Source organism: Protopterus annectens, chromosome 3.part1 (assembly GCF_019279795.1).
Source record: "Protopterus annectens isolate FY-2018-M chromosome 3.part1, PAN1.0, whole genome shotgun sequence".
NCBI lineage: Eukaryota > Metazoa > Chordata > Ceratodontiformes > Protopteridae > Protopterus > Protopterus annectens.
In genome coordinates, this window is record NC_056732.1 from 1293447607 (window position 1) to 1293468410 (window position 20804).

A 20804-nucleotide genomic window follows, 5' to 3' on the forward strand; every position below is an offset into this window, starting at 1 on the left:
GGACTGTTTGTAAGCTTCTGAGCCCCCCAAGCCTTTCTGTGTTGGAGGGAAGCCTACTAGCTTATCAGTGGGAATGGTAAGCATGAGGTAGCCTATCTACCACAAGAGTGGATTCTGGCCCAGAAATTGTAGTTTATCGGCTGTTTAGCAGTTTTTCTATCTCTTTCAACTTTCTGGTTTAAAAGCCCGCTTTTGCGCTTGTTTCCCACCTTTCCTGTAACTAGTCTCATCCAGAAACATATTTGCTGTATCTAGGACTGTTTGTAAGCTTCTGTGCCCCCCAAACCTTTCTGTGTTGAAGGGAAGCCTTCTAGCTTATCAGGGGGAGTGGTAAGCACTAGGTAGTCTATCTATCACAAGAGTGGTTTCTGGCCCAGACATTGTAGTTTATTCGCTGTTTGGCAGTTTTTCCATCTCTTTTAACTTTCTGATTTAAAAGCCTGTATTTGTGATTGTTTCCCACTTTTCCTGTAACTAGTCTAGTCCAGATACAGATTTTCTGTATCCAGGACTGTTTGTAGACTTCTGAGGCCCCCAAGCTTTTCTGTGTTGGACGGAAGCCTTTTAGTTTATCAGTGGGAGTGGTAAGCACTAGGTAGCCTGTCTACCACAAGAGTGATTTCTGGCCCAGAAATTGTAGTGTAGTAGCTGTTTGGGCAGTTTTTCCATCTCTTTTAACCTTCTGGTTTAAAAGCCCACATTTGCGCTTGTTTCCCACCTTTCCTGTAACTAGTCTAGTCCAGATACAGATTTTCTGTATCTAGGACTAGGACTGTTTGTAATCTTCTGAGCCCCCCCCCCCAAGCCTTTGTGGTGGAGGGAAGCCTTGTAGCTTATCAGTGGGAGTGGTTAGCACTAGGTAGCCTATCTGCCACAATAGTGGTTTCTGGCCCAGAAATTGTAGTTTATTGGCCGTTTGGCAGTTTTTCCATCTCTTTCAACTTTCTGGTTTAAAAACCTGCGCTTGCGCTTGTTTCCCACCTTTCCTGTAACTAGTCTAGTCCAGATACAGATTTGTTGTATCCAGGACTGTTTGCAAGCTTCTGAGCCCCCCAAGCCTTTCTGTGTTGGAGGGAAGCATTCTAGCTTATCAGTGGCAGTGGTAAGCACTAGGTAGCCTATCTACCATAAGATCCAGGTACAGATTCTTAGTTTTAACACTTGAATTTGCTTATTCGGGCTCAGCACTTGTTTAGAACTTGTTGTAAGCACTAAATAAGCTACAGATTACTACAGCACTCAACCTTCCTCTTTACCTAGAGGAAAACAGTTTTTCTACTTACTTTCCTCACTTGCTTAGAGAAAAACAGCTCTCTTACTCACTTTCCTCACTCGTCTAGAGGAAAATAGCTTTTTATTTAGGCATGTCCAAGGGTCAGCTCCCAGTGTTCTCTCCTGTCTATCTGATGAATCTGGGCATCTTGGGGCAATGTAACAATTGCCACATGTACACAGACAACCCTCTCATCCTACCACCCAACACTACAACCCATAAGAGATGCAGTTATCTAGCCAAACTGGAGGTAAAGCTCTCTCCAACCAAGACTGAACTTGACAGTCAAGAGGAGAAGGTAACCACTGGCACCCCACTCATCACATAGTCCCACTAAACCTACACCACCAAAGTCCACTCATAGAAACACAAAAACATTTGCAGAAGTTCTCAATAATAATCTGCTCAAGGAACAGAGACCTCCAAAGCAGAAACGCAAGCAACCTCCACCAGCAACACAACCCAAATGACACATAGCCCACAGACTCAGTGTGCCAGTAAACCACCGACCATAAGCAAAGCAACATACCCAACACACTAGTCATAGGTGACTCTATAGTCAGGCACACTGATGTCCCTCTCACCAGGCTAAACAAGGAGAAGGTCACTGTCAGCTGCCTGTCGGGTGCCAGGATCTGCCACATAACCCACACACACACACAGGTCACTCCACAACAAGTACAAATATGACTCTGTCATTGTCCATGTTGGTGTAAATGACCTGAGATGTACCTCCCTGGACTACATGAAAAGTGACATGGAAGGTCTCTCTGATCTTGTAGCCCAGGCAGGTATGACCCTAGCCCTGAGTAGCATCCTGCCATCACCCAGAATGACACCGCAGTACAAGGACAAAATGATTGACTTCAACAATTGACTAAGCTTCTGGTGTAATTCTAAGGGGATCCAGTATCTGTCTGCCTGGGACGACATGGTCGACAGACCATGATGCTTTTCCAGAGATGGCCTGCACTTGTCACTCCTGGGATTCTGGATATGGCTAAGGCTCTTGACGCACCTATAGTGCCTTTTTTAGGCAAGGTTCAAATGACAAATTCACCACCATAACAGGAACAGTCAAGCAAAAACTGAGGGTAATGCTACTCAATGCTAGAAGTCTAAATCTCAAAATGCACTCACTCAAAGCACTCCTTAAAATGGAGAACATTGCTGTCTGTGCAGTGACTGAGACCTAGTTCAAGGCTCTAGAGAGCACCCCTGCATTAACAGGCTATAACTCATACCACACTTTTCGGCCATCTATCCTGGACCAGAACACTAAAGGCGGAGGTGTGTCCATATTCATTAAGGATATCCACACCTCCAGGCTAGTTGCACAGCATAATGCATCCAAGGTTATCCAAGTGCAACTAACTCTAGGAAAAACTGCAATCAAAATTGTAGCTTGCTACAGATCCCCCACCATGCCCCAGGATTTTCACTCCTCTTTTCTTGATATACTGGAAAATATTAGGGTTCAATCAAACACCCTAATAATGTGCGATTTCAACTACCCCACCATTAACTGGGAATACTACTCATGTATCAACTCCTTTACTCAACACTTTCTGGAATTCATAAATTCCAATGCTCTGGATCAACTTATCCACACCCCCACCAGGGGCAACAATATCCTAGACCTAGTCATTGCCAACATGAGTGACCAGTGTTCCACAATTGAAGTCAACTCTTTGTTGGTCAGATACGACCATAAGCTAATCACCCTAGATATCCGCATCCTGCCCCCACCCACCATTAAGAAAACCACGGTAAAAAATTTCTCCAAAGCCAACTTCATGCGTTTTAAGACAGAAGTGGTGAACTTCATGACATCCATGCAGATGGACAATACAGATATGACTGCTGAATCCTACACAAATGCACTCTATAAGCACTTACATGAGTGCATGGATCATGCTATCCCAAACAGAACCAAGATGCTATCCTCCAAAAAAAGGAACCCAATCTGGTGGTCCCCTGCCATAAACAAACTGTACAACAGAAGGAAGAAACTGTTGCAAAAGAGAGTAAAATCCCATGAGTGGAGGAGCTCCCTGGTCAACCTCAGTAAGAAGTTGAGATCCCTTATAAGATCCTCCAAAGCTAGCTATGAAAACAAAATCACCACTGATTCTAAGGGCAATCACAAAGCATTCTATAGCTATGTCAAGAATCTCAATGGCAACACCCAGATCTGCTCTGAGTTACAGCACAATGGCACAAAAATTACAGAACCAACTGATATTGCCAACATCCTGGCAGATAGGTTTAGCACTAACATTACCAACCTGTCACCCCCCTAAAGGGCCCATATCTATACAGGAAGAATGCAGAGTCCCTGTAATCACATCTATGCAGGTAAAAGCTGCACTCTCTAAAACCAAAAACACAGCATGCCAGGCTGCATTTTACATGAACTTCAGAACGAACTGGCTCCCCACATAAGCACCATGTTCAATCATAGTCTCACTTCAGGCTATGTTCCCACTGAATGGCGCACAGCAACAGTTATCTCACTCCACAAAGGGGGAGCCACCACTGATCTTGGGAACTATCGCCCTATTAGCCTGATGAGCCTAGCCTGCAAGGTCATGGACCGTATCATCATGGAACTCATAAACAAAGACATTGGTAACCTCCAAACTTTGGACCCCACCCAGTTCAGGTTTGTGAAAGGCAGATCATGCCTTCTGAACCTGATCTACTTCTTTGAGGAAGTCACCAAAGCTGTAGTTGAGGGTAAAGTGGTTCACACAACCTATCTTGACCTTGCCAAGGCTTTCAACACCATCCCCCATTCTGGAATTATAGCTAAACTCACTAAACTAGGTATAAATCCCTACGTCACAAGATGGGTTGCCAAATGGCTCACTGACAGAACCCACAATGTAAAAGTTGCAGACTCCAAATCTGACTTCAAACCAGTGACAAGTGGAGTACCACAGGGTTCAGTCCTAGGACCTCTCCTGTTTGGTACCTACTTCTCTGAAGTACAGGCCAACACAGAAGGCCTCCGGCTAATGAAGGTCACAGATGACTGCAAACTAGGAGACATAGTCAAGTCCCCAAATTCCTACAGAAGGACCTCACTGAGACAGATGGCTGGTGTCAGAGACATAGCCTCAAGCTCAATGCCAATACGTGCATTGTCATCCCCTTTGGTAAAAACTCTGTACCCATGAACTGCCACATAGATGGCAGTCTACATAATGCCAAATGTGTGATAAGAGACCTTGGGACCCAGGTGGACAGTAGGTGGACAGTAGTCTCTCCTTTGATAATCACATCACCACAGTAGTCAGGAAATCCTTCTATGTGGCACACCTCATCACAAAAGGGTTCTCATTCAGGAAAAAAGAGGTCATTGTTCCCCTCTACTCGGCACTCATTAGACCCATTATAGAGTACAACACCCCTTTTGTAATGTGCCTCACAAGACATCTGCAGCAGCTGGAAAGACCACAGAAGTACCTTACAAAGAGGATTACTGGCCTCAAACAGATGCCCTACAATGACCATATCAAAAAATTCCAGCTTTACTCTGTAGCATATCACCTACTCGAGGAGATCTCTGCCTAACATATAAAGCCATGTCAAACCCAGAGCTGTTAGACATGCTACACCTAAAGAAATCCCAATCCCTCAGAGCTACATACTCTAGGGACCTAAACCTTGTCACACAATAAACAGGACATGTTGGAGGGATAGATTCCGGTCCCAGAGACATCCCATACTCTGGAACAAGCTACCCATCTATGTCAAGCAAAGCTCCTCATTAACACTCTTCAAGAAAAATTTTGATGAGTGGATGGGAAATAGGAAATACACCCCAGGGAACACTTCTGTGGCTCTTCTCGACAGGGTCACAGGAAATTAACTTTCATGGGTGGCATAAGCTAGGGAATCTTGTTGGCTAGGCTTACATAGGCCCTTGGACCAATAGCCTAATACCTACCTATGGATCTATGAACCTATATGAAGAAGGACTTAGGCAGCTTTAGAGAATGGGTGACCTGTACACTAGCACCCTGATTCGAGAATGAACATTCTCCTGCAGGGTCTTAATGCACAAGCAATGGCTGCTGAAAAATGAGACTGCCACTTCAAGGTAGTGTATTAAGCTGTCATGGAGCTCAGACTGAATGTACCTAACAGCCACCATTATTTTATGCTCGCTAAGCAGCGCATTTGCTGTTTAGCAAGTGTAAAATAAAAAAAGAGGAAAATTTAAAAAAAGAAACATATGTATGTGTGTTTGTGTCTATATGTGTGAGTGTATGTGTGCATGAGAGTAGGATCAAGAGTGATCAAGCTGTTATTCTACACTCGTTAAGCAGTGCTTTTGTTGTTTAATGAGTGTAAAAATAAAAGAAACATAGAAAATAAATAAAAGTGTGTGTGTGTGTGTTTCTGTATGTATGCTGTTTAATTTAACTCTGATTTTACTCCTTTTATATGTTCTATGCTCTTGTACAAAATAGCTATGTTTATATAATTTTTTATTATTTTTATTATTTTTCATATTTTTTTTACTATGTATATGGAGCCTTTCTCCCCTGGCCTCCACTGAAAATGGTCACCTTGTGTCCAGTTGGACTAACCCAGTAAACAAATGGAAAATAAATAAATAAAATGAAATCAGTGATGAGAAGATGTGTGACTGGTAATGCAGTTGTGGCTCCTCATCTGTATGTGCCTGTGTGGATTACCATACATAGTATTGCAGGTAATAATGTACTAATTTTGTCTTCCTCCTCAGAGGTGACCTGGGGAGTTGGAGTCCGTCCCCCTTACAACCTGATGGCAGTGTCCCATTGGGGTCTGATGATGATGGTGACCATAGTGAGGCACAGGTTGGGTTGTCAGAGGCTGAATCTGTCCCAGAGGTTGACATCCCTCTTCTGCACCCATTGTTCCAGCACAGTCAGTATGCCCACATATACCCAGTCCCCAGATGCCACAGATATTGGATAGTCACATGATGTTGACATTGATCAGAACAGTGTGACGACTACAGCATTAATGAGTGTAGACATTGGCCATAGCCAGACAACTGTTGAGGTCCCACACAGGCAGATTGACTGGGGTGCTCGAAGGCAGACTGCTGTCCATCCATCTCATGTCACAGGTGTCACATCACAGGTCACTCACCGCATGTATTGGGCCATCATGGAGACACAGGCATGTACCAAATGCAACACCATATGGATTTTCAGAGTCATGGATGCAGCACAGTCTGACATCTGTGACTGCCTCCACTACATTGGTGTCACCATGGGTCATTTCACTGATGTAGTGCACAGATTATGGGCTGAGACAGTGTCTATCTTTGTCCGCACATTGTCTGTGCTGAAACATCTGTTTGGGGTAGGGTATCAGGCAAGTGGACGTAGGTCAGCAACACCACCTGCTGAGAGACCACATGTCCATGCACACTCACACTCCCATAGTGGCAGTACCTCCAGTACTACAGAGGGAAGTGTGCTGTCTACACCACGATGTAGCAGGCCATGGGCACATGGTCCTTGGTAGTCCCATATGGGACACAGGCCAGAAGACAGCAGTCACCATCTGGTATTAGCACCGCATCTGACCTTGGGCATGGTGGTGCCAGTGTCACTCCTGACAGAGCAAGTTCCTGTGTTCGTGGCCATAGATGGTGAACTGTGCACTCTGCCATGTACAGTCTATAGCTATCCAAAATACACATGTGTAGGGAATAGCACTGGGCTTAACTGTGTATACACACACCCTCAAAGATCACTGTCACATGCAGGGCACCAACAGACACACACCTCACCACAGCTCACCTAACCAGCATCCCTACCTGACTCACACATATGCTGCCAAATGTATGGCACAGCCTAGGGCTCTGGCACCCCCACACAACACTCTGTGCATGGGATGATAGTTGTGCCACATCCCTGCCATCTGTGCCATTGATGCAGGAACATGCAAATATGTGTCTGATGGACAGGGTGACTATATTACCTTCAATGTAGTTGTGGAGTGTGATATTATTATGCCATTGCAGGTGTTGTGGGCCATGACAGGTACTGTGTGCTGGCATGTGTCATGACTACACAGCAAACCTTGTGCATCTAAGGTGCATGATGTTAGACTGGTGGTAGTGTGACAGACTGACAGGTGTATCACGGACCTGGATATGTTTCCATTCCAGGGGTTTGCGTGGTTATTATGTGGACACAAAGCAGCAGTATGGTGGCACAAGATGGCATAGCAGCACAGCAGAAATATGACATCAGCAAGGTACGGCAGTAGTTTTGCATGGTTCCCTAGGTGAATATGTGTAGAAGGTTATGTCTGCGACAATGGGGGAAGCCAACATAATAATGCATTCATACTTTGTGAGAAAGTCTGCTTCCCTTTTACACATGTCACCTGGGTTTTTTTCTGACCATACAAACCTAGATGGTGGCAAATATCAGTGATGTCTATATAGGACCTGGAGCTTGTCACAGGGCTGTAAAATGCATAACTATTATACTGAAATAGGCAATATGGGAAGGTCTGAAATGATACTAGGGGATATATTTGTAACCACACACAGGGACATCCACACACAAATAGTTGGTTGGTGTGAGACTAAAACCCCTACCTACCTAGTAGTACACACGACACCTTGCAGTATTTATCACAAGCACCACGTTCTTTACTTGAAATTAAATTGTCAGCCAGTGCTGTTAAGGTGGATGACATCAGAAGGCTTTGCAAAGGAGGTCAATGTAGAAGCCATCAGGTATTCACAGGGCCTTAAAATACATAACCATTGCTCAGAAGTAGGCATGTTTGTACTGCTAAAATGGATGATATTTACACACACAGATAAACCTGTTCTGTGATTACAACCCCTAGCTATCTAGTAGTACACACTACAGCTTGCAGTATTTATCACATGCACCATGGATATTACTTGAAATTAGACTGTCGGCCAGTGCTTTTAAGGTGGATGACATCAGCAGGCTTTGTAAAGGAGGCCACTGTTGAGGAAGGCAGTTAGTCACAGTGCCATCAAATGAATAACCATTGCACAGACATAGGTCAGATGGGCATGTCTTTACTGCTGTAGGGGATATGTCTGTATACAAACACACAGATGCAGAGATTTACCTGCTGTGAGATTAGAACCCCTACCTATCTAGGTATACACACTATAGCTTGCAGTACTTATTGCACAGGCTATGTCGGTTGTACTTGTGGTTGCAGCCACAGTACTTGTGGCCTACGCAAAGTGGCCTAGTATTACACAGCATGTGTGGCCTGCAGAATGTTCCAGCATGCTGCTGTTATTGTCTCTAGTGTCATAAGAGTGGGAAACCTGTTAATACCCCTGTGTATTGTTCCCAGTATGGCCATGTCTGGCTGATTGCAGTTTGGTAGGTGGACAACTGGCCAGGGAAAATATGGCCTGTCCAAGGCCTGCATTACAACCATTGCACATTACACCACCTGCTCACTGTTGTCTGTCTACAGGGGGACATTCCACAGGCACAGGGTTCTGTGGGTGTGTGGATTATGTCTTTTTGTGGCCTTGGTCTGTTACCATCATTCAACTGTTGTGATGTGTAGGTGCAGATAACCCCAGCATTCTGCGTGGAAGTGGGGACATTCGTACTCCCCCCATACACACATACACACACTCTCACACACACACACACACACACACACACACACACACACACATATGTGTGTGTGTGTGTGTGTGTGTGTGTGTGTGTGTGTGTGTGTGTGTGTGTGTGTGTGTGTGTATAATAGGGATGTCATCTTAACTCTTGCTGTCTGTGTACATTACGTACATGGGTTATGTGGTTATGTAGATATGTGTGGAGAGTCTATATCAGTCTACACATTATTTAGTCATATATATATATATATATATATATATATATATATATATATATATATATATATATATATATAAATATAGCTATATATGCCATATACTGATAGCTAGGGTAATCATGTGTGAGGGGGATAAGGGGAGACATACATAGCTGTCAGTTTGCACAGACATATTTCCACATAGCTGTTCTTTGGGCGGAAGAGACAAAAGACATGGGCTAAAGGTAGCTAAGTGTAGGAGCATGCCCAGCATGACTGTCAGTACTTACAATGTGACTCCAGGCCCGACCAGCCTGTACTCCAGTCCAGCATTTTATGTGCTCCAGATCATTGGCTGCTGCATCTGTTTACATACTCCAGCACCTCCCTCATATTTTGTCCAACGTATTCCCTGGCTGTTTGCTGAATGTAATATGTGACTCATATCTATCAACTGTACAGATTTGCACAGAATGTTCAGATATTTGTCACATATCTTTGTTCCATGTTACATAACATTGTTGCTTTCTGGCACATTAGTGGCAACTCTATTAAAGATTGATGTTAGGAAAAAATGACAGACATTTGAGATTCAGACTGCAGACACTTCAGGAGATTCGTGGTAATGCAATACCTGTTATTCTATCAAGTCTTTACATTTGTAATTGCAATAATTAACACTTGCCTCTATTTCTGGGACTTTGTCTTACTTTTATGCATGGCTTTGGCCAGATTTGTTGCTGTAAGAGGTTGAGGAGTTTGATGTGACTGGGTTTCATGCTGTTACACCACATACGGGATGACAGTTTGCATAGCTCTCCTTGTACATGTTTTTGCAGACTGTCTGGCCTATTGCCACATATGTCTGCTCTGTTCCTCATACAGTTGTGATTTTCTGGTACTATACTGTAAAATGCAGGCACTGAAGTGTTGTAACTACTGAGACATTTCAGTGATGGTCTGTACATCCTGCAAATAATCTGACCTGTTGCAACCTGTTATACTATCCACCCTCTAGGTTACTCAGAACATGTACAATGTCTTTCTGTAGGTTTGGCCCTCTGTTCCTCCATTTTCTCTTTCTTTGTCCAGCTGTCTTGCAGTAAAAGATAGAGGCATTATGACAGTCTGTGGGACTCTTACAATATGAATAACTTACATGCAAAAAGTGTGCATGCTGCCAGCTTCAAACCATCAACACCATCATCCATGCTAATGTCTTTAGCCCAGTGAGCCACTCCAGCTGCCAGAGAAAGAGTTTTAATTCCTCATACTATCAACAGCATACAGACATACACTGACCCCTGCATTTTGTGGGTAAAATATGTGGCCAGGTTGTATGTCACAGCCCTGGACTTGTGTTGTCTGCTGATATATTCTTGCAAACATACTTAGTTACTGCGGTTGTATGGGAACACAGATATGTTGGACTCTGGCATTGACAGTCATGCATCTGTCCTATGACCCCACTGTTTGGCATTTCCCCTGCATAATGCAGTGGGGTTTCCAGCCATGTGGTCTAGTACATATTATGGGGCACTCAGTATTGTACATAGTACCTGTTGTCCCAAGTGGCTGTTAGATCTCTGCAAGTTGCCCAGTAGCCCACTCTATTCCTTGCATTCATTCAGCAGGTCCATACATATGCTACCACAGTCTAGTACCCCATACATGTATTGTATAGGAGAGTGACTTACCTTGCAAATGCCGCAGTTGAGAGACCCCTGTTTCAGGGCTGACACTGTCTGATGCATACAGTACACAGACAATATATGGTTAGGTACAGGTTGTGTGGGGTGCCTGGCATCAATTTTAATATATGTATGTGAGTTGGAGTGAGGTGTCAGCCCCTAGAGCTATAGGTGGTCAATGCTTGTGCTATGCATTGTCTCTTGGCCAAGGCCAGGGCATACTGGGCATGCCTACATCTGCCATCTGCCTACAGGGAGCACCTCATGGGGTTCCACCTCCGATAACCCCTGTGGGTGTGGCTGTGGTGACCAGGGCAGTGATGGGGAGTTGTGTATCCCTTCCCTTTGCTGATCCTGTCACAGCTGTTTCTGCAGGATCATATTGTGTAGCATGGTACACACTGTGAACATCTGTGCACATGTGACTAGAAAGTGCTGCAGTGCTCCACCAGGCACTGGAACTGTGACCTGAGCAGCCCAAACACATGCTCTATGATGTTCCTAATTTGTGTGTTTGCCTCACTGTGGCATTCTTCTGTGGGTCTGTGTGCATTTCTGATGGGTGTCATCATCCACTGTTTCAGTGTGTAGTCAGCATCCCCCAGTAGATGGCCATATGGAATGTTCCCCCTAGCACACATCTGATAAAGCTGTGATGCATGCCAGATATGGGAGTCGTGATAATGCCCATAGGGCTTCCAGCATACACATTCATGACAATGCCCTGGACATTGCACATGGATGGAGTGATACCCCTTGCTGTTGACGTAGACTCTACCCTCCTCACCAGACGGTGCTTTGATGTGTACATGAGTGAAGTCTATGGCACTCAGTACCTCAGGGTAGTGTGTTACATGATAGAAGAGTTTCATACTGCTAGCCCTCTCCTCAGGGGTGCACAGTAAATAAATGTGCTCAATGGCATGTGTCAGCATGGCATCCAGAAACTGGTGGAGTACCCTGGATGTTGATGCCTGTGAGACCCCATCATGTCCAAAGTTGGTCTTTGGAAAATACCCTTAGCTATTATGCAAAGGGCTACACATTTGTTTCCACTGGGATGGGCTCCCCTCTGTTGGCTCTAGGTCTGAGTTGAGGATGGCAGAGCTTGGTGAGTTCTTTTAGTATGTCCCTGTCCACCCTCTAGCTCTCTACAATCTCCAGCTCATGTAGCTCCTGGAAGGTTAACCTGGGCCTGAACACTCTTCTCCTCATCAGTCTAGGCCTATTGTCTGCAGCAGCATCAGCAATGAACTCAGCATCTAGCACATACAGATGTAGTGGAGCTGCTGCAGGCCCTAGCATTGCTTTAGTTAAAAATTCCACATTTGTACTCCACTAGTGCAGAGTATGGGGTGAAATCAGATTGTAGGGTGTATGCAACTTTTATAGTGCTCTGCTGTAGGTGCAGCCTGTGTGACTGGCTACCCATGATGCATTCCACCTGACAAGTACATCATTAAGTTTTAATGGCCCAGTTTAAGTGGTACAGGAGTTATCAGTACTTCATATATGATTGTCTTTTTTGTGTTTTCTTGCTAAGCGCTGCTGTGTGGTGTGTAAACCCGTGCCGCAGATATAAACAATGCTGAGCACTAGAGGACACATCCCCATGGATGGACACAAAGAGCACAGCATCACACCACGTAAACACACTCAAACTCATTCAAACATGATGAAACACGCACCCTGAAGGTAAACAATGCTCAGCAGTACTAGACTTACTCTCCTGCTCAGCTAAGTGGCGTGCCAGACAAACGGGTGCTGCTGTGCTCCAATGTGCTTAAACAGATGCAGACACATCCCCTTTTGATGTAACTACCTCTTCTACAGACACCAACATGGTTCTGGACCTATATGGATGGGATCTGTGGCCACAGATACCCATTTTTGCTATTCAGTAAACCCAGCTCATTTGCATATGGATCCATGCTTAATATCTGGAAACTACATGGTTCCAGGGCCTGCCTTCTTAGCAATCACAGCAGTCTACCATTGTACATACTCCATACAAGGTCTTATTATGCATTATTGGCACATAATTATTTTTTTTTCCTTTTTACAATTTTTAATTGTTTTCCCATAACTGCATTTTTGCACATTGCTGGGAGCTATGCAAATGTAATACGGGTATTTTAAAAAATTGTTTTACATTATTTTCCATTAGTTTTCAAACACACAGTGCATAGTTTTGCATATATCTGTATCTGCTGTGCTATTTCTATCCTTCACATTGGGCTTTTACAGCCCCTGTTCTCTTTTTTATTTCATGTACATGGAATTTTTCCATGTACACTTTGGACACCAACATGGGATCTGCAGCACTGCCTGTCTGCTTGCTGGATCACTCCAACACCCTTATTTGTATGCATTTCTCCTGCTTATCTGGTGATTTGCATGCTACGGACACTTACATGTTCACCCGTTCATGCACGCCCCTCAGCACTGTTTGCTGGATTGCACATCTGCTTACGTCCGTGTAAGCACTGTGCCACTATGTTTACATGGAAAAAAGTCTGTGTAGGCTTTATTGAATTTCCCCCATTATGTTATGTTATCTGCCTTGTTTTTTTAAATTACATAAAAGTAGTTAGCATATATGATGAACCTATGGAAACCCTTTATTAAAAGAAGTCTGTGCAATGTGGGAGATAACAAATAAATAAATCTTCACTCTTAAAATGGATTTCCATTTTTTCATCAAATTGATTTGCTGTTTTTTATTGTTTTTAAAGTTTACAGCTTTCTCTGTTACTGTTGTATTTGTTCTTTTGTAGATCATAAGATAGAGTTAATTATTTTAATTTAAGTTTATAAACTTAATAACTAGGGTCAAGTGAATTGGTCCTTTTCTGATATTTTCAGTAATGTCCCAGGCCATAAGCACAAGGGTAACTATAATTTATTGTAAGCAGCCAGCACCAATATGTTTTGAAACTGGAGTACATGAAGAAAATTCATGCAGACATAGGGACAACATGCAAAACTGTCCACAAACAGTGACCAGAGGTTTTGCTGAAGTCTACCAATGATGCTGTGAGGCAATGACCTTACCACCAAACTACATTGCTCACCAAAAATAGAAGTATATGTCATGTCAGATTATGCTATTAGCATGTGCACAGAAGTATATGTCATGTCAGATTATGTTATTAGCATGTGCACAGAAGTATATGTCATGTCAGATTATGTTATTAGCATGTGCACATAAACTGCAGGCATGTTGAAGATTTGAATTTTTTTATCTTTTTGAGTAGGCAAGATTAATACATGTAAGCATTTTTTCTGTAGTGAGCCTTACCTCTTGAGTTTGTTAATAATTTGCTGAGTGATTTGCCAGGCAAGCTAAAACTATATCATAGCATTATAATTATGTGTTGTTTTTGTCAGCTAAAAACTAACAAGGTTCCTCAGAGTTGTGGTGCCCTGAATTGCTAACAACAGTGGTGGTATTTAATCCATTTATGATAGTAGACTATCAACTACTGAGTAACTCTTCTTAAAGTCCATTTTCCACGATGAGATGATTTCATAATAAGTAAATGTTGTTAAATGGATGGCTGATCTAAGCTTAGCTCTATTTATAATATCAGGGATAATAGATAAAACCTGGGAATTAAACAATTATGTGTTTTGGTGAGCAAGATTAAGAGACAGTTGTAATTATCAAACAGCATCGGGAACTAAAACAAACTGAGTATAGTGAAAAAGCATGGTTCTAGTATGAATTCCTGATCTCCACAATGATGAGCATCATAGATGTGGAAGAGTAATCAAAAAACACAGATGGGTTAAAAAACTAACTTTAAACATTATTTAATTAAGTAATGTATTTATTTATTTGCAGAGGGACGTATTGTAGTGGTGGGTTAATGGTTCTATGTCTCTGAGCATTTGGGTTGGCTTAAAAAATGGTTGCGTCGAGGACTGCCCAGGAAATCACTGAAAGCAAATATGCATGTTTCTGCATAGCTGACATCTTCGTAATGAGCAGAGTTGCTAGATCTCACGGCCTAATTCAGTTGACTTGTCAGAAAATAGTTTTATACGATCTGGAGTACTTTGATTTAAATCGCAAGTAGGCATTTCAAAGTTGACATGCACATATTTCTGATTACTACAAGTCTTGCAGATTGCAGCTGTAAAAGTGTGTGTGTGTGTGGGGGGGGTGCTCCCTCCCCCCTCGCTCTATGATTCCGGTGCCTATGAAATACACAGCAACAAATTTAAAAAAAACTCACTTCGCTGTCCCCATTCCCCAAAGACCACACTGCACTCACTGTATTGTCACTTTCAGAACAGTAGCAGAATGCATTCTGGCAAATGCGCAAGATGACGTAACGGGGATGCTTGCAGTCAATCTGAATATAGGTTGATGGGGGTTGTTACTTTAGTTTCACTTTGATGTGCAGTTGTTTTACTTAGCATGGGATAATATAGCAATAACCCACGCCTGGGTGTGGGTAATGCTAAATTTACCCACGGTTGGCGTGGTTTAAACAAAGCCAACCGTAAATAGCAATACCACCCAGGCGTGGTTATTGCTATTATGACATTATTTAAGAAAAGAAACTATTACTTTTCTTAAATAATGGCATAATATAATGCCTGTTTACTGCCCTTCCGCAGATGTCTGGCATCCGGCGGCAGTTCTGATGTACTGCGGCGCCTGCGCAGTACATCAGAGCTGTGGGCAAAAGCAATGGAGAAAGCAAGATCTCCGCTTTTTTAGTGTCTCGCTATGTTAAATGAGTTTAACATAGTGAGACAGTTTAAAATAAACAACGGACATCTCCGTTGCTTATTTTAAAACTGTCTCGCTATGTTAAACTCATTTAACATAGCGAGATTAAAAAAAACGGAGATCTTGCTTTCTCCGTTGCTTTTAAACACTCGCTATGTTAAATGGGTTTAACATGCGAGACAGCTTTAAAATAAGCAACGGAGATCTCCGTTGCTTATTTTAAGCGTCTCGCTATGTTAAACCCATTTAACATAGCGAGACAGTGTTTAAAAAAAACGAGTTATACTAATGGAAAAAAGTCCGGGCGCACCGGACCTTTTTCCATTAGTATAACTCGATTTACAACGGGCACGCTGGCCAATCAGCGTGCACGTTTTGGGGGGATCATGGTATAATATAGCAATAACCCATGCCTGGGTGTGGGTAATGCTGGATTTACCCACGGCTGGTGTGGTTTGGTTACGAGGGTAAAGCCAGAGTGGCCAAACAAAGACAACCGTGGGTAAATCCAGCATTACCCACACCCAGAAGTGGGTTATTGCTATTATACAATGACATTATTTAAGGAAAAAAAAAATACTTTTCTTAAATAGTGTCATTGTATAATGCCTCCTTGCTGCCCTTCCACAGCTGTGTGGTATTCTGCAGCAGTTCTGATGTACTGGGCATGCGTATGCTTATGCAGTACATCAGAGCTGTGGGCAAAAGCAATGAAGAAAGCAAGATCTCCGTTGCTTTTTACAAACTGTCTCGCTATGTTAAAGGAGTTTAACATAGCGAGATAGCTTTAAAAAAAGCAACGGGGAATCTCCATTGCTTTTTTTAAAGCTGTCTCACTATGTTAAACCCATTTAACATAGTGCAACACCTTTAAAAAAAGCAACGGAGATAGGAAGATCTCAGTTACTTTTTTTTAAAGCTGTCTTGCTATGTTAAACTCGTTTAACATAGCGAGTCAGTGTGTAAAATCAACGGAGATCTTGCGTTCTCCATTGCTGTAAAAAAAGAGTTATACTAATGGAAAAAGTCTGGGCGACCGGACCTTTTTCCATTACTATAATGCTGATTTACAACGTGCATGCTGACCAATCAGCATGCACGTTATGGAATATTAATGGGGGGTCATTGTATAATCATGATTATACAACTGAAATGCTCATTGAACTAAACCAATATCAAGTGCCACCATACACTGAAATAATACAAAAACTGTTTTACTAAGCAATAAGTAACTATTCAAATGAATAGTTACTTATTGCTTAATAAAAAAAAGAAAAAAAAGGAAAAAAAAATGTTTTACTAAGCAATAAGTAGCTATTCATATGAATAGTTACTTACTGCTTAATAAAACAGTTTTCATATTATTTCAGTGTATGGTGGCACTTGATATTGATTTAGTTCAGTGAGCATTTCAGTTGAAAGTTCATGTCTTATCTATTTTGTTAGACAATCATGATTATAGTGTAGTTCTAAGTTGAAGCACAGCAGCAAAAATTTAATTATTGCAATTTATTATTTGCTTAAATAACTTAACGGGTATCATTTTTGGCTTGGTTAAGTATAGTTGTCCAAGTCTTCCCTAGATAGTGGCTCTGTAACACAGGAAGGGCACTTCATTTCTTTTACTTTAATTTCGTAAATTGGTAGACTTTGGTTACTCACAGCTATTAGGCTTAACTCATTCGCTATTTCACTTATGTTGTTTTCTGGCATGCGAACGGAAGTTACAGATGCTGACTATGAGTAACCAACACTATGTAAATGAAGAATGTAGGCAGAGTGGGTCTCAACTGCCAATGATTTTGAATTTGACTCAAATTTTTGCTCTGTCTGTCTTAATCCCTAATTAAATCAGAGATCTTGAAGAAAAGGTGGTGAGTTACACTTTGATTGCAATAATTGGAATTATAGACTTGTTTTACTTTAGAAAGGTTATATTAATTCACAGTTATTCTGTCAGTGTTTTAAGTTAATAGTACTAATATTTTAAAAGTGCCCCTGATTATTTCTGGATTTGTTCCTAATTCTCTTGAGAACTACGAAACAGACGTTTTTATTTTGTACTCAAACCTAATAGTATTGCTACACTAACCACCCTTCTATTTTATGATGTATTAAACCATGCATTGTTACAGCCCTTATACACACACACATGAAAGGGGCACATTTACTGCTGAAGGGGCATTATTAAAATGCGTATTACAGTCTTCTGATTTGTTCTGACATGAAGCTGCCTCATTTTAGAGACACAGCTGCTGAACTGAATTCAGTTTAATATGCATGCTAATGCAGTTTTTAAGCCATTAGTCACCTTTTCAGAAAAAAAGTGTTTTGTTCCTTTTAAATATAAACGCTGAAACACTTTCACTAAAATAAATGCTATACAACACGCTTTATTTCAGTTCTGCCACAGCAAGCTGATTTTTTTTTTACATTAAATTTGTGAGTAATGATTGCTGACACAGAGTCTGTGGCTGTGACTAAACCTAGACCTTTAGATCTGTCATTCATAAAACCTTGATTAGTCATCTAAACTTTGACTTCTTGAAAATCTGTTATGATGACTTGATTTATACCTGTCTTCTGAAGGTCTTGCACTTGTGATCCTAGTCAACTTTTACTAAATAATATCATGATAAACTTTTATTAGAAGCTTGACAGCTGCACAGTAATGCTAATTTGGACATTTCTTTTAAATGACTGGCTTCATAAAAAGTGAGCAAGTACCTGCAATAACTTTTGCGACAACCTCTAAGTTTTCTGTCTACATGTTTCACCATTTTAGTGAAACATTTTGAATAAAGCTTTTTGGTGATTATTAACGCTTGTATTTAAAAGCAGAAGCAGATTTGTATAGAAACATTCTTTTCAATATGACCAGCTTGAATTTCACATCCTACCTTCAGGGAACTATAGCATACAGTGACCTAACTTTTGACCAACATGTGCCCAGAGTCATAAGAAAGCCTTTCTATATTGCACAGCTTATAAACAAATTGATTGCGACTAGATCTAAGATGTTGTTGTCCCCCTTTACAAAGTTCTCATTAAGTCAATCATTTTGTATAATGCCCACTTGGGCATGTATCTGTCCAACCCTATGCAACAATTGGAATACCTTCAGAGATACTTTACTAAAATGATACAAGTCATAAACAATAGGTGTTGCATGGACCACCTCAAAGATTTATCACTATACTCAGTATCCTACAGAGTGCATAGAGATGATATGTGTCTGGCATACAAGGCACCCTCCAACCTAATACAGATGAACATCAGCAAGTCAAACAGCATCAGAAATACTCAGTCCAGGTATCTAAACTGAATGCTGTGGAGAGATGGATATATATCACAGAGGCTACCACTGTTCCAGAACAGACTATCCATTCAAGTAAAACAAAGCTCATCCCCGTCCATATCCAAATGCAACTTGGATCTAAGGATGGGTAATAGAAAATGTACTTCAGGAGTCCTCCTCATGCCACTAATGGATAGAGGCAGTTCCTAAATGCTACATCCCTTACATGGGTCCCCTCATATTATCTATGGTAATTATCTAGTTATTCTCACTAGGGCTAATATACAATTATCAGCCATGGGATAGGTAAGACCAATCAGAAAATGTTAATTCAAACACCAGAAGAGAATTGGCTAAGCTTTAAATGTCCTCGAAGTGAACATATGTTGTGTTACTAAATAGTTATAAAAATTACCCTTTTTTAGATCATTAAGTGCCCCTCTCACCCACCGTCCCCCCAGTCTTCAACAGCTTCCAGTGCTTATGAGCACATAAAGTACCTTATATTTAAAAAGAAGTAAATTGTCTTACTTTTGCAACAGATTTACTATCAACCTGCTCTTGTGCTTAACATTTATTTTATTTATTGTTTCACAGACTGCACAGATGAAAGTTGCTAAACACTGTTGTAATATTTAAAAATATTAACTGCATTCTATCATATAAAGGCTCTACCATGCATGCTTGCATGCATGCATGTACTATAATATTTTTACCCAAATGCATTTTTGTATTCTTTTTAGTTCTGATGTACGTCTTAATTAATGGGTGTTGTCTTATTTAATAATTCTATTTAATGTTTTACACCTCAGTTTTAGTTAATAATTTACTAAAACATTCCATTTGATGTTTCAAAGTGTTTCCTTTAACCTTTCTTTCTGTCTTGACCTTTCTAAGAACATGTTGCTATCTGTAACAGAAAGACAATAATTGTATAGCTAAAAACTATTTTTCAATTATAAATTAAATCGGAACAACTTAAAAATGTCAATAAATATCTTACCCTGTGCTAAAAATAAAACTGCAGCAAGTGTGATATGCTCAGGAGTGATGACATCTTCATTTGTTCTTCTTGCACACTGAAGTAAAAATGATACCCCCAAAAGTGCAGGAATGGGAATATTTATATGTTTCAGCAGAAACAAAAATTCATTTAAAGTGCATGTTATATAATATATTCATCCCAATGCATTTGTGTATCCTTTTTTGTTCTGATGTACATCTTAATTAATGGGTGCTGTCTTATTTATTAATTCTGTTTAATGTTTTACACCTCAGTTTTAGTTAATAATTTGCTAAAACATTCTATTTGATGTTAAAGTGTTTCCTTTAACCTATCTTTTTTCTGTCTGGACCTTCCTAAGAACATGTTGCTATCTGTAACAGAAAGACAATAATTGTATGGCTAAAAACTATTTTTCAATTATAAATTAAATCAGAACAACTTAAAAACTTCAACAAATATCTTACCCCGTGCTACAAATAAAACTGCTGCAAGTGTGATGATCAAGAGTGATGACATCTTCATTTGTTCTTGCACGCTGAAGTGAAAATGATGTTCCAAAAAGTGCAGAAATGGGGAGTATTTATATGTTTCAGGAGAAACAAAATTTAAGTTAAAGTTCATGCCTTCCAAGTGCTATCAGGTGATTTTCTAGCACTGTTACATTGCCTCAGGGATATGAGTTTTACATGAGAGCAAGAATGATGAATTTCATTTTCAATTTATGATCCTTTGTATGAGTTTCAGTTTCAATTTATGATCCTTTTTAAATAACTGTTACACACGTTAAAATCATTGTCATATCTGGACTACACAAAACATGTCAAATAACTGCATTAATAAGCACACTGTGTAAGAATAGTTAAAGCTCAGGAAATGATTCACAATGTTGAGGATCGCAGAAGAAAAAAATCTAAGTCAATTAAAGTTGGATTTTTTCTTGACCAAAGAGA

At 41.0% G+C, this 20804-nt stretch overlaps 1 protein-coding gene across 1 annotated transcript in view; it reads right to left on the bottom strand.

The window, feature by feature from the left end:
• Positions 1-20607, bottom strand: part of LOC122798421 (lymphocyte antigen 6B-like) — a gene marked incomplete in the record, with an annotated part of 880405 nt that extends 859798 nt beyond the window's left edge. Inside the window, 1 exon segment of the mRNA XM_044067341.1 lies at positions 20319-20607. Within this exon segment, the coding sequence (XP_043923276.1) occupies positions 20319-20475 (157 nt within the window).
• Between the last annotated feature and the right edge of the window lie 197 nt (positions 20608-20804).